This window comes from Apteryx mantelli, chromosome 3 (assembly GCF_036417845.1).
Source record: "Apteryx mantelli isolate bAptMan1 chromosome 3, bAptMan1.hap1, whole genome shotgun sequence".
NCBI classification, from domain to species: Eukaryota; Metazoa; Chordata; class Aves; order Apterygiformes; family Apterygidae; genus Apteryx; species Apteryx mantelli.
In genome coordinates, this window is record NC_089980.1 from 64,662,597 (window position 1) to 64,677,586 (window position 14,990).

Below are 14,990 nucleotides of genomic sequence, written 5' to 3' on the forward strand. Positions count from 1 at the left end.
AAAATTTTGTCAGAAATTTTGAGTGATTTTCTGGAGATATGCAAACACTGAAAATTTGAAAAGAAGCATTAATAAGCTATATAAAAAGAATTCTTCCTTACAGTAATACCTTATATTTATTAAAGTAATTTTAGGTAGGCATGGAAATTTTAAAGTAATAGTAGCTTATTACCATTTAGAGATTCAAGTAGGAAAAATTAATGGCCTGACCTCCAACAGAAAGATACAGAAATGTGGCAAAAGTAGGAATTAATGTCAGCTGCTTTCACTGGAGATGGATTGTGTTCACCTTTTATGAAACTCAAAATGTTGTACCATTTTTGAGAAATATCTTGGAGTCTAATTTATGAAAATTTAATTCATTTGCTAAGTAAAAGTCAGTATCATATGCGATGAAAAACATATTTACATTAAATATATCATTAATGTGAAGATTATTTTCCTACATATATATTTATTTTATTTTCTCCCTAGGAACCTGCATGTTTTCCACAAACCACATACATATGCTTATAACTATCAGAAGGCAGATTTTAAGGTATATGGTTGTATTAAATTATTATATATTTATTTGTTTTATCTTTGTCAAGAAACCTTTATTTAATTAGATAATACATATATACTAAATGTCATTAGTACATCACATAGAACTACTATGACTGAAAAAATAGTAATGCAAACATTGTGTGGATATCCTTAAGATTACTATAGTCATTACAATTAAATGTTTGCTAACAATTACCCAGAAGAATTTCACTGTTTTTAAGATGAGAATAAACAAAACTGTTATGGATTGTTGTTGCACAGTAATCCAAAAATATATTGAGTATGTAAATCATAAAAGTTTGTAGTGAAAGTATGTATTACAGTGGATCAGATCTCCATCCTCTTTTTATCTTGCCTTAAATATGCCTTATAGCAATTTAGGGACTTCTCTAAATTGAATTCAGTAATGATTTAGCTTCAGAAACCACCCTTCAACTTTCCTTCCTCCTCTTCACCTGTCGCTTAAAACCCAAATCAGGAGTCTAGCTGTGTATCCTAGCTTTCCATTTTCTCTTTACATGCTAAGTACTTTTGTAATATATGTGAAATTCTGTTCCAGAGACTAGAATTACACTTTAGTTACTGTGCAATTACAGTATTTTTTTTAACCTGCCATTACCTGACTGTTCATATTATCAGAAGGTTATTCCAACTCTAGTTTCATACTGTAACTGGAGAATAATTGTAGAGTATAGAAGTGTAAACTTCAGGCATGAATTCTGTATAAAATTTTGTATTGAGAAAGTTAACTACATGGATTATGCTCTGTAATTGTGGTATACCTGTGATTTCACACCCCTCTGTATTATAATCAGATCACAGGAAATTTTCCCAATCAGTGTGTGATATACTTCCACAAGCCATAATGAACATCAAGACAATGTATGCCTGTATGCTAGTGTGGCAAAATACTTATCTAATACCCTTTGCTGTATTATATTATATATACCATTATATTTTATTACACTGATTCCCATGAGGTGTTTATAATATTAAGTGAATTCTGTATCAGACTTCTAAAAGCACACTTTTATGTTATGCTATCAAAATAATAGTAATAGTATTCCAGAATCAAATACCAAAAATGTACTGATGTGATTCTGGGAAACTGTAAGAAGACATGCATTAAAACAGTTCTGAAACAATGAAGCTCATTCAGATTTTACTTCAAATTTTGAAGCATTTCTAGGAACAGTAGAACCATTTTTATAGTTCTAGTGTTGGCATAGAAATTATGTATCAAAGTTGTGAGAAATGCTGCCTCCTATATTTTTTAAAAAAATTATTAATAATGATGCAGTTTTTGTAGTGTAACACATTAAGAGAATGCTTATTTCCTTGAAGCTTACTGTAATTAGAATCAGAAAGCTGCAGAACAAAAACTTTTTGGTCTTCTGTTGAATGTTGTCTGACAAGTAGGACTACACTGAGGTACATATGAAGAAAAGCATATGAAAGTAGATATAGTCTCACCCAAGAAACTTTTTTTTCCTTTTTTTCTCTTAACTGAAAGTTACTGTTTGTAGATGCAGCATGACTCTCTGAGCTCAAATGTCCATAATTTGTAAGCAGTAGTGACAATTACTTAGTCCCCATTGCTATATATAGGGCCACAATAACTGAATTCTAAGTCATACTTTATAAAGGTCTGCTCAGACAATATTCAGTAGAAATGCAAGGTGAATGAAGGTCTGTTTTTCTATGCAGTCTACTGATGATCGAGTCTTCTATTACTTATTTGTGGACAGTCTGAAGCCCATTGAAATCCTGATTAGCTTTTCTGCATTAGTACGCTGGGGTGACATTGGAGGTAAGGCCAACACAAAAAAGTGTATGTTAATGTTGAGTTTTCCCACTCTTGAATACATCTGTGCTATTGTGTTTAGCTGTGTATTATTTTGGCAGAGTTCTGCAGTTTAGAATTAAATGGATGAATTGATTCTAGGAAATACACCAATGTCAAAGCAGTGTTTTCCTGTTATTTCATGTTGATGATGAATATTTTCCCGATAGGATCCCTTTACTGTTTATTATCATTTGCTGCACACTTTTCATCCATATCTTTCTGGTATGGATTTCCTTTTGTTTCCTAGTTTTTTTCTACATAATTTCCATTCTTGCAAACTGCTTTATTCTTTGATCTGACCAAAACTCAGTAATGTCAGCAATGTAAGTAGATTTTTATTACGATTTTTATACTGGTACACAGTAAGCTCTTAAATATATAGAAGCCAAAAGAAAGTGTAAAAGAAAAGGAAACTAACCAACCTATTAAAATAACTATAATATAAATATAAGCTGTATTTGGCGATTTGCTTCTTTTGCATGTGGACAGAATGGATTTTTTAAATAGTTCTAGAGCGGCCTTGGGTGACTCGGAAGATGTCCAATTTACACATTCTCCTAACACATTGTATTAACCATGGTTTTCTAGTAGATAGTGCAATTAAACCATATTCTGTATCACCTATACATCTTAACTAACTGCTCTTTTCTCTGAGAGCTCAAAGCCTAAATGGAGGCTTTTATGGCTGTGAACTAGATTCAAATTCTGCATGAATGTATTTGTTTTAATTGTACTTTTATTCCCTCCTCCCAGTTGTTATTTTTACTTCCTTTTTGCAGCTACTCAAGGGGAAGGCTCTGATATTTCAAAGGGAGTGCTGATGGTTGAACATTTCTCTTGGAAAACTGTGGCTCTGGGTCAACTTGTGTTAAAGATGCATACATATGCAACCAAAGCTACTGTGTTAAATCTTCCTGTTGGGTACGTATGAATCTTCATTTCTGTCATAACACATTATTCCTAATGCTTGAAAAGATCTTTTAGTTTACACAGCAACTAAGACTTTGTTTCCTAATACATAACTGCGTTCAATAGCTAAGATATGGTAAGACTGCAAAATTGCTATGAATTTAAAATAATTACCAAAATCTTAATAAAAACTATGAATTGTTTAGTTTTACTGATGAACAGTAACAGGAAAAATTACACTGGTTTTCTAAAAATGAAACCAGAATACAAATTTATACTTAAAATTCTGATTAGAACTATGTTTTGAAATGTTTCTCAAAGTATCAACAGCAATCCAAAGATTAGGATTTTATTGAATTGTTCAAGAATGATGATACTGCAGAAAGTTCATAGCTCTTCTTGAAATAGGTTTTATGAAACATGAAAGGAAAAAATCTAAGGTAATGCACAAATAGCCTTGCATAGCTTACTTCACATTCTAAAATTAAGTTGTTTCAAAACCATATTACTAGCGCTTAATATGATTTATTTCTCCTTGCATGTAACTACAGATAGTCAGTTTAGAGCCTGGTTAATATAGTAAATATTAAATAAATATTATATAAATATAGTGATTTAATTATTTATTAATATATTAATTTATTTTTAATATAGCAAAATATATTATATATTAAAACAAATAATATTATATAAATATATGATAAATATTAAATGAAATTAAATATAATAAATATAACAAATACCAAAAGCTTTGGATATTTGTTAGTTTCTGAAAATGCTTCCAATGAAGAAAGGAAGATGACATCGAAATATCTTGCCACAAGCATAGTATTGTTGACTAATTCACTGTGGCCTTTTCCTTTTCTGAAAATAGAGAATCACCAGTTTAATTTCAAAGAGATGACACAAAATGTATTTAAAAAGTAACGAACTCAACTTCCAACTTTTTTCTTCTAGGACAGTATATTTCCTAAAATATAAATATATATCAATAACATATTTCAGATACTTACAGGACAACAAAAAGTACTTCAGAAAATTGAATAGAATTGTATGTATCAGCATATATTTTAAGTCCATGCAAACAAACTGAAATGAGGGAGGGTTTCAAATAAATAGGCATAGAAGGAAAATACTGCAAGACCAACATGTTGATACTAAGTCAAAGACCTTTAAAGAGTGATTCCTTCTGTCTTTAGATCAGAGTAGAACCAGAAGAATTATTACATTTATAGGCTAGTTTTGTCAGCATATGCGTTTTCTCTGTGTAGTTTCCAAAAGTGGCATATCTGTCCTATAAGGAGACTTCACTGTAGAAATTTTGAGTGGGTGAATATTCCTTTAACACAAGTCTGAAGCCAGGCAAGTATCTTTTTGCACTTGCAGATTTCAGAGCTACCAGAGGTAATACCAGAGATAATACCCTATCCTTTGATTCTCCCTGCTCTAGGGAGAGCCAGCAGGTTTTCAGCAAGCTTTAATTTACAGTATGTGTGAGAAAGAAATGGGCTTATTGACCGCTCCTCCATTTCATTCCAAATGAAAAATGACTTGCTAAGCCAGGAAGGCACTTTCTTCCCTCTGTTTGTTAGTTGCCAGAGAGCATTTCAGGTTTCACTCACAAAAGGATGCAATTGAAAAAGAGCATGTGTAGAGGAGAAACTCTACAGGCTCCCTTCCTTATTCTCACCTCTCGACCTCTGTTGAACTCTTTGAGGTTGTGACCTGCACAAACTTCTCCAGCTAAATGCCATTCTGACAATGAGGTAAGACTGTGAAGCCCCACCATTTGATATTAGCAGGCTCTTCAAGTATTTCAACGGCGCTGCAGAATGTTCACTGGAGAGAAGAGTATGAGTCTCCTGTGTTGAATAACCACATCTAAGAATGTTTTTTTCATAGTTGGAATCTGTTGAAAAGTACAATCAGGTGAACAAGAATAAGCTGATATGTGTGATTCCCCATTAAGCATACTGAATTTCTGTGGTTTACCACCTGAGAAAGATTACTGTTGAACGGTTTGGCCCACAGTTGCTCCATAAAATGGTCACTCTGTAGTATTCCTCTAGCCTGATGTGATTATGTGTTAAATTTTTCTGATTACTGTCTATGCAAACATGGCAATTATGATGTAAGTTAGGTATGACCAGAACACTTGACTTTCACGCCAAGCTTTCTAGAAAAAATAAGTTCTTAAGTTTTTAAGCGAGCTGACTATAATCCTTATTTTTAATTTTTGCTTGTAAATAGTCACTGAGTAAGGAAACTTGAGTTTGTATCCATCTGAAATAGTGAAAATACTTATTTTTCCTGTAGAAAACAAAACAAAACAAAACTTAAATCAAAAAACAAAAATAAAATAGTGAATTTTCTGATTTCATCTGCTGCCTATATTTGGAGGTTCTTGAGAAGCAAGGAGTTAGAAGTGCAGGATTTGAAGAGCAAGTGAATCCAGGAAAGGATTTCATTTCTACCAAGTCATTGTATGAAAAGAAAAGTTTAAGAATCTCTATGAAAAAAGAAAGTGTTATTTTTGTATTTCTTTTTCTTTAATGTAGGCGACATGTGTTGCTCTTCACTGTAAGTTCTCCCATAGGACATCATATTCATCTGTGTAGCATGGTGCCATGTGTCTTTGGAGAAGAAGATACTGTGATGCCAAATCTTGAGAAGGTATGTGTAGCCAGAACTAGTCAAGGATTGTGCTAAAGATGTCACTGCCTATTATTTAGTTTTAAAATGAAATATTGTCATATCTTGATTTATAATTGCTATATTTAATGGTATAATATTAATTTCAATATGAAATGAATGACTGTTTGGATAAAAGTAGTGTGTTTGACAGCAGGGCCAGGCAAGGGACTAAGATGAATTTTGAAGTAGCTGTGTTAACATAAATGCATAAGCAAGCCTTGGGTGTCGTTGTGGTTCACATGCAACAGCAAGATGACATGGAATATTAAAACACTCTTGTTAAAATGCTTATGTCAGTAGTATATAAGCTCTCTTTTTGAAGCAATTGATAAAAGAGTGATAAAATATATGTACAGATATCAATCTATATTCAGAAATACCAGCTAGTAACATAAACTGTCACATCAGTAACTTTTGTTTTGTCCCATGAGATCACATATTACTCAATGAGTCCCAGGGTAGCTTTTATACCTAAAAAGAAAAATTGATTCAAACAATTTTGCATAGCTGCGATAAGAGGCCCTGGGGAGTAATTATTACAGCTTTTTGTCTTGGTTGCCTACAATCCACACAGATGTCACTGCCATCCGTATTTTCAAGATTTCTTTGGCAAGAAGTAGGCCCACATATCTGGCATGGGCATTGGGGGAGGCAGTATAGCTTCTCGAGCATAGTTGTGAAAAAATTTATCAAAAGGTGAGTTTGACAGCAATTTATATAGCAGTGTAGTTTCAGGGTCCTACTAATAGGATAGTAAAGTGGCTCATGCAAATTTATGGTATTTATTGTAGGAAAGAAGTTTAAATACGAGAAGATGAGCCACTGAAAAAATAACTTGTGTCTAGACTATCCCCTTCTCTTCAGATTGTAGAAGAAAGGCTTCTCCTTGTCATAAAAATAAAGCAGAATTGTATCCAGGAGTCTTATATGCACTTCTTTGTTGAGATAGCAGTTTCTCTCCAGAGCATCTTTCGCAGAATGGTATCCACATTCTTTCACAGAAATCCTGGTGAAGATTAACGATGCTTTAGGCATCATGTGTTTGGACCTTGTATTCTGCAGGGTACAAATACTCATCTGCATCCTTTTATAATACAAGTAAGGCTGTGTATTTCAGCTAAAAACAGTCTTACTTTCACTGCAGTAGGAAGTCTCTGTGTGCATCTTATTTTTGATTAAATGTTCTAGGACTAGTGATAAAGGAAAAATAAAATCTGTAACAGATATATTTGCTGCCTGTTTTAGTGTTGGATCATTTTCATTTCAACAGCTAAAATCAGTGTAATTTTGTATGCTTTTGATACCAGAGACCTAATCAATTTGACAGTTAATAAAATAGCAATCGGTTGATTTAAGAAAAGTTTGATACTTTAGCACAGATAAAATTTTTGTATACTGTTACAGTATCAAAAGAAAACGATAGAAAAGCTTAAGACAGTCTGGCTAACAATGGTTGCTTTTCTTCTCTCTTCCCAGGAGAGCTACCGGTTTATAGAACAGGCTACAGCTATCCTGAAAGCTATTGGAAATGTGATAAATAATTTCAGCAGTAAACCTGAACTTTCTAGAGCCCTGAAGGGGTTGGAACTAACTCACTGTCCTCCTGGCCTCCAGGGTACTAGAATAGTTGAAGAACACTTCAAGGTGAACAAACAATTTTAATAAACATGTATCTAAAGGCTACGGAAGTTGGATAACAGCTTAACATTGTCATTATCCTCTTCAAATCAGTGACTGCACTTTTAAAAAGGACCTCCTGAGTGCTCCAAATATGGCATTCATTATTAAGTGTAAGCACAAATGACAGAATTTGCAACTGTGTACTGTATCTTCTCTTTGTATGAACAAATTTTAATATGTTCAGAGTACCACATTCTAAATTTGAGTCTCTTGTTTTCTTAATTTAGTGTGACACACTCTTAAGGCATAAAACTTAAAACATAAAAAAATATTTTTTTTTATTTTATCACCTAATTTGGGATTTGAAAGACACTACCTGAAATTCAGAAAGAAAAAGACAGCATGGTTCCTTTCTGTGCCCAATACTGATGGCACAGCATAACATTGACACAGCTTGTATTACTGAAGGCAGTATTGAGGTTTTTTCACAGTCACAGTATTTCTCCATTGTTTTTTTTGGATCTGCTCTAGTCTTATTTAGCTTTTATGCTGTCTGTGCATGATGAATTCAAAGGTCTCTATATACATGATTAAACAGTTATGCTTTTTACGTAAATCTCTGTAGTGTAGCTCTTCATATCATAAATAGATTACAACTAAAACAAGTGATACAGAAGATATGCTAATTTATATGTATATGCACATCTTAATAGTACTGTTATAACTTTATTTTTCTGCAGTCAATTTATATTTCAGCTTCAGTTACTTTTATCAAAGTACTGGAAAGCTCATGCTGTTTAGACTGTGTATTTGGAAAACTGAATAAAAGAAGGAGATCTGTATTTTTATGAACACTGATATTAAAAAATAGCACACATAAGTCACTACTTTTGTATATGGGCTTGCCACCAGGCTAAAATTCAGCAAGACAACAAAACTAAGGAAGAAGTCACAACTGGTTCCAGGTGCATCTCTCACAAAAGCTCTAATTTTCATGCCAAGTCCAATGTGAAAAATAATTTGGCCTCTCTAAAATGGATAGTGAAAATGTTAAGTGTATATGCTCATATGAAATATATGTAAAACTTAGAGACTTAAAAATTCAGTAGGAGTGAACATGTGTATCCTCTATCCCCCCAGGAAAACTAGTTTATAGTTATAACAAAACAAACAAAATTCAAATGAGACAAATGAGAGGCACTGAATTAGCTAGCAGAGGTTCGTTCAAGCATGAAAATGTGGAAGTGATCTATCTTCAACACAAACAATGAAAAATTATTTTGAACATAAGCGCGTAAGAAAGTAGATTGTTTCTTCACTAGTATTAAATCTTTCAAAACAAAGGAAGTTGTTATTAACATTACCATACATAACTCAGGATAAAAATATTTCCAGTAAGCAGAACAATCTGAAAATAAAAAAAAGAAAGAGAAAAATTATCTGATAAATATTTTTCTGTTAAATTATTACCATTTTCTTCAATTCAAATTATGATACAGGCTCTGAAAAACACAGTCTAAAATTTCCAGCTGGTGGAAGAAGAAAAGGGAGACTGAATTTCTGCTTGTTAAAGGGCATCAGTATGATGAAATTAAAAGCAGAACCATCAGTTTAGTCACAAAAGTAGGACACCAAATCCTCCCCTTTTGTCCATCAATATATTTGTACTTTTGCTAATGGTGCCATCTCCTTATTCAGTAAGCACGCCCATTCAGTTGTTGGTCTCTGTTCTAGAACTTCTAACAAAAAAAGCCAGTTGTCGTGATGGTAATAGTGATGTGTTCTTCTATCCTCTGGACTGAGACCATCAACTCACTTCATATAAACCACTAAGATGCTTTCAGGTGATAATAACTTTTTGTTGTAGAATCTGTTCTGTGTTTAATAACCCAAGTATGAAACAAGTTTTGTCTTCATTCTTAGCTTGAAGCATTTTAGTCCAACAGTGAGGACTAATTTTTAGATACTATCTTTGTTAGAGGAAGTTAGAAATATAGACTGCATTTTTACAGAAAAAAAGAAAACTACCAAACAAGGTTTGAAACATTAATGAAAAGCAATATAAATCAGCTTTTAAAAATGAATCTTTCTTTGATTGCTCTTCTTTTTCATTTTAGGTTTTCAATAGTGCATTTTGGTATTTGATCAAACATGTATTAGGCAACAAGGTTCCTCCCAGTTATGGATTTGCTTTCAGATCCTTCACTTTGGATTTTAAAGCCACTGAGGTTTCTGAAGATGACAGTGTGTCTTCAGGTACTGTACCGATATTGCTAGTCACTTTAAATGTATTTGCCTGTTATTATTTTAGAGGGAATTAACTTTTCAACAATCTTGTATTTTCTTGCTTAGGCAAGCATGGTTCGTATCTTATGAGATGTCTAAATTTTCTACTGTTGGCAGCAAGTCTTTGAAATTCCTCAGTGAGACAGATCTCAGAATAGAAATGATATTTTTCTTTTTCTGGAAAGTCTGTTTATGTTTTGTTGAATTATAAAATTGCCATTTGTCTTCCTTGACTTGCATTTCTCAGTATTAGCAAGCATGCCTAAATAATCCAATTGAAACATCTACATTTGATCGAGCGAATTATGCCCCTGAAGTGAAAAAGACAACTCTTGCCTACAGGTATTCTGGTGTCCTGCAGATCATGGCTCTTGTTCAAATGACCAGTCCTTTCATGAGTCTGTTACCTGTGCCCATTCTCAGTTCGTATTTGAAGCTCTTGGCCAGTTTCAGCCAAACTGAACAGAAGGACAGAGTTTGGAAAGACCTTAAGTGCCTGCAATTTTTATGAAATGAGAGTGAAGGGAGACCCAAGTTAGTACCTTCACTGAAGGCTCAATTGTTGCTTAATTTTTTGTTTGATTGTTTTGCAGCCTAATAGTTGGCTAATCATCATGTTGGTTGGCCAGCTAGCTGGCTTGTCCAGGCTGCAATTAGAGTACATGAGGTACCTGAAGGTACTGACTGTGGGAGGAGCCACTGGGAGGCAAATGGAGGTATTATAAGTGGGGGTTGGAGAGATAAGAATATGGTATTGTAGGGAAGGTGACAGGGAGTCTGGAGTCACTAAACAGGGCATAAGGTGTGCAGGCTTCACTGGTTCCACTTCTCAGAATAATTCTCTTCCTGAAGGTTCCATTCCTTATTGTTTATGCAGGCTGTAGGCATAAGGTGTTAGAATTAAATTTGCCTGGCAACTAAATACATAGTTCTTTTCTATTTTAAGAGGCTTATTTTGCAGTCTGTATAACTTTTAAATATTAATTTATTAATAGAGGTTTTATGTATGATTTAAAACAGAAAAAAAAATAATCTGAAAAATTTGCAGGAAGATACATTGTCACCATTTGAAGACCATTCTTTCAAGGGGACTTCACTTCTCCTTGTGCCGTTATAAACCTATGGCATAAATTCTTTGTTCTTGGTGAAGCAGAATGATATTGATTTCCTTTCATCAGTCAGTTTGTGTTTGAAAGTAGTTAAAAACAAACTTTATTAAAATTTACGGAAATGTCTATACTGACTCTTGTTCTTTAAGAAAGCACATATACTCTTCTCTTTATTTGACACTTTAATGCAGACTTTCCACCAAACATCCTCTCTTCTGAAGGTTATTCTTCTGTGAGACATCAGAGATGAAGAATCAGCCAGAATTACTGAATAACTCAATGTATTTTTTACAGATTTATATCCTATAGCAAGACTATAGGTTATAAGGGTCAACATAGTGACATTTGTTACGCCACTTGAAAAATTCGCCAACACCTGTCACATTTTTCAAGAAGACTACGCTACTGATTTCTGTATTCCAAAGAAAACTTAATACTTGTCAGCAATAGAAGAGAAGGCATTTTTTTAATTAGACTTGAATAATCAACACAGATAAATATATGCAGTTGACATGTTGGAGCAAGGACCTTATATATGATAGTTAATCATGAGATGCACTGTGACAGCGTATTTTTAGGATTTGGGGGAGAATCAAAAAAAAGGAAAAAATGTGTGGAGGAGAAGAGTTTTATTTTAGTTTGGTTTCCTCCAGTGTCTAATTTATCTTTCAAATTCGTTTTCCTTTCCAGAGGAAAGGTTATTTAATTACAAACTTAATTACAGTAAGTTCCTATTGAATTGGAAAGTGCATTGTTTCATTTTAGCTATATTTACCTTGCCTATGTATTTTGCTCTGCTTAATAAAGTTTACATGGGAAAAAATAAATGTTTTTGTTCAGGTGTTATCCCAGAAACTTAAATGGAGACATCTGCATTCAAAAAACTGAAAGGAAGCTAAGTGGTGGAAAAAAATAGGTAGATAGGAGGAAAACACAGGTGAGAGAGGCATTATAGGAAGGTCTAAAAGGTCTGATATCACCTAATTTACCTGGCCCACATTAGCACTGCAGCATTGTCAGGTTAGTTGCTCAGATCTTGTCAAGATTTGAGTTATAAACCTTCAGAAAATAGCAAGCGTCAGTGTAAAGTACCATAAGAGGTGAATGAAATCTTTTTCTTGTCTGTGTGTGACAAAGGAGGGGAAGGGTAGATCAAGTCAAATCTGAACTTTTTTTGAAATGCCACCTCCATTTTACATTAGCGTATCCATTTTGCACTGTCTGATGAATTCATCTCAAGATTTGCCCAGAGCAAGGATATTATGATATATTGCAGCCAGCAGGTCTGCGTGGTAAGGTTTCTGAGAAGCCAGCCTGAAAACAATCTAGTAACATTGATCTGTCTACCAAATACTGCCCACCCCCATGGAACAGCTAGCACAGGGGCCGTGAGAAACAAACAGAAGATCATGGCAGGTAAACATGTTAGAAAGATCGAAGTTACTTAAGCTGAGTGCTTCTCCATGGCACAGCCCTTCTATAGTCATTTGAAAAGAGAGAAGGTAAAGGGGCTCTGCATAACTTTTGGCAGTCATAAGATGCCGAATTTACAGAGTCATGTGATGCTTCCTGGGAAAGGAAGCATATCACCATGAGGTTATGCAAGTGAGGCGAGACAGTCTTGATGGCTCATTGCTGCTTGCCTCTGCTTACCTTGTGCTGCTTTCACTGAGCCCTGTAAGGAGCCAGTTAAGTTCACTATCTCACTGGAGGTCTGTGGACTGATTTCCAAGCCTTGAGCCTCAGTTGCCTGACAATCATCTGGGCATAAGTCAAAGGATACATTTCTTTCTCATGGATGAGTTCCAACTTTGAAACTGTAGAGTACCTTGTGTGTACAGTTCTGTAAGAACTCCCTTGTCTGAAATTTTATCTTGTCTTGAAGTCAAGCTATTGACTATAAGCTTACTTTTCTGTGTAAGACATAGTTTAGAAGCCCTGTTCCTGCTTTCTTCTCTTCAGAATAAGCTTCTCTTTCCTCTAGAAACATGGTATCAGAGCAGTGATCATACAGTTATTCTGTGGGACTGCAGAAATGATTCTAGACATTAGTTTCTTCTTGAACTTCATTTGAATTTGAACTTTAGGTGGGGGAAACTTGCCATTAATTGGAATATATAAAATGCCTCTCCAGTACTATATGCAAAGTAGACCTTTTTGAAAAAGTATTACATTACATTACATACAGTAGTTGTGTCCACACTATTAGAAGAGAAATGCAACTGTTTTATGGTCAACAAAATCTTGCTAGGTCACTCTGAGAATTTTGGTTTTATGATTAGCAGGATATTTTGTGATTAACAATTAAAGCAGATCAGAAATTTTTGACCAAGCAGTTTTCAATTATATTATCAAATGTGGATCATGTGAAGCATCCAGTAGTTAATGCTGGATCATCTGATCATTTCACAGTAACGTCTATTTATTAAGAAGAAAAAAAAAGTGTTAAGTTAAAACAAAACTTTTTAAAGATCCAAATATTTAATTCTGACTTTATTATTTTGACTTGTATCGTACAAATCAAAATATTTTTGTTTAATGACAATGTATTTTAAAAGTTAGAACAAAATGTATTAAATCTTTAGGAATATATAATTTCACAAAATTTTCATTGCTTCCAGTTTTCAGCCTGAACTGGGGGTAACCTTTTGACAGTTTTGAAGAAGTGTTAGATACTGAGTTTTCTTCAGTTCCATGTGTGACACTGCATCCTACTTTTTACATTTGTATGTTTAGAAATAACATTTACCTAAGTGACTGTATATCCATATATCTTTTAGTCTCACAAATGCCATGTATTTATTTCTAGTGATAGTCATTTATTTTTGTTGGTAGAAATAGCTTGACATCCCCAGTGGACTTCTCCATTTGTCCATAGGGCAATACCAAGTCAACACTCTTCGTACATTCCCTTATCAGCATTTTGTAACTCTGTTCTGAAGGACTAATGGGGATAATGAAGTCTTGGTTCAGTGGCAAGCGAGCTGGAATTTGAACTTACCAACCTGGTCTTGTATAAAGGCCATGTAGATTGGAAACATGTAAATGTATTGAGTAGGCTATATCTGAAGTGCTATAGGTGAACAGTTCTGTAATCGATTAGCAGTATATGAAAGCATAAGTTTTCTCATAAGAGTTTATGGCACCGTGATTTTCAGCTTTTAGAAAATGCAAGCCCTTTCGCTCATTTGTCTTTGAATAACCCCCTCCAGAGTAGAAGAATAAGACTCAGCTGTAATTGGTGGCCACAGCCGTAAATATTTACCCTCTCTTCCAAGTGAAGCCAGTGCTGAGTTCCGCAGCAGCTTAAGCCAATCTAACTGCAGGCTGCAGTCTCCTTCTCACCCTTCCTGCAGCTCCAACATTCAACAATCCCTGTGCTGAGCTGGTTCAGCATGCTAAGTTGGCAGAAATACAGCTCAACAATAAGAAAAAATTAGGACCGTGGCACCTGAGTCAACTTTAGTCTCTTCTGGAAACACAGCTTGAGTCTCTGCTGACACTTAAAGACAATTTACAGTCGGGGTAATATAAACGTTGTAGCCAGCAACAAAATTACAGAATACACTGGGAGTCATTGATAATGCAGATCACATTCTGATGTGTTTAGACCTTAACGTGCATCTTCAATGAAGACTACTACTGAGGTGTTGTCCTGCGCCCCTTCCCATTCCAGGCCATGCACTCCCACCTTAAGCAGTTGTACAGATGCTGGAGAATCAGATTTACTTGCTGATTTGTCAGGAAGCTAAGCCATGAAATTAAAAAAAAAAAGGGGGAGGGGAGGAATTTCTGTTAATTCAGCAAGCTGATCTGACTTACCTTGCAGCTATATAATCTCTTACACAGTATTAATATTTTCTGCGCTTGCTTACCTCTGAAGCCACAGTGCAGGTGGCACTATCTGCGCTGGTTGAGTGCTTTCTTGGGGATGTTGTACTTTACTTGATTAGTGATTAAAAGGCAAAAAGAACAAGAGC

General features: G+C 34.4%; 1 protein-coding gene across 1 annotated transcript in view; it reads left to right on the top strand.

Annotated features, from left to right (window-relative positions):
- The window catches only part of ADGB (androglobin), a 132,583-nt gene that overhangs the window by 66,653 nt on the left and 50,940 nt on the right, over positions 1-14,990 (top strand). Inside the window, exons 16-21 of the mRNA XM_067294750.1 lie at positions 475-538; positions 2,254-2,356; positions 3,172-3,313; positions 5,860-5,974; positions 7,472-7,639; positions 9,733-9,871. Coding sequence (XP_067150851.1) covers positions 475-538; positions 2,254-2,356; positions 3,172-3,313; positions 5,860-5,974; positions 7,472-7,639; positions 9,733-9,871 — 731 coding nt within the window. The remainder of the gene's footprint in view (positions 1-474; positions 539-2,253; positions 2,357-3,171; positions 3,314-5,859; positions 5,975-7,471; positions 7,640-9,732; positions 9,872-14,990) is intronic.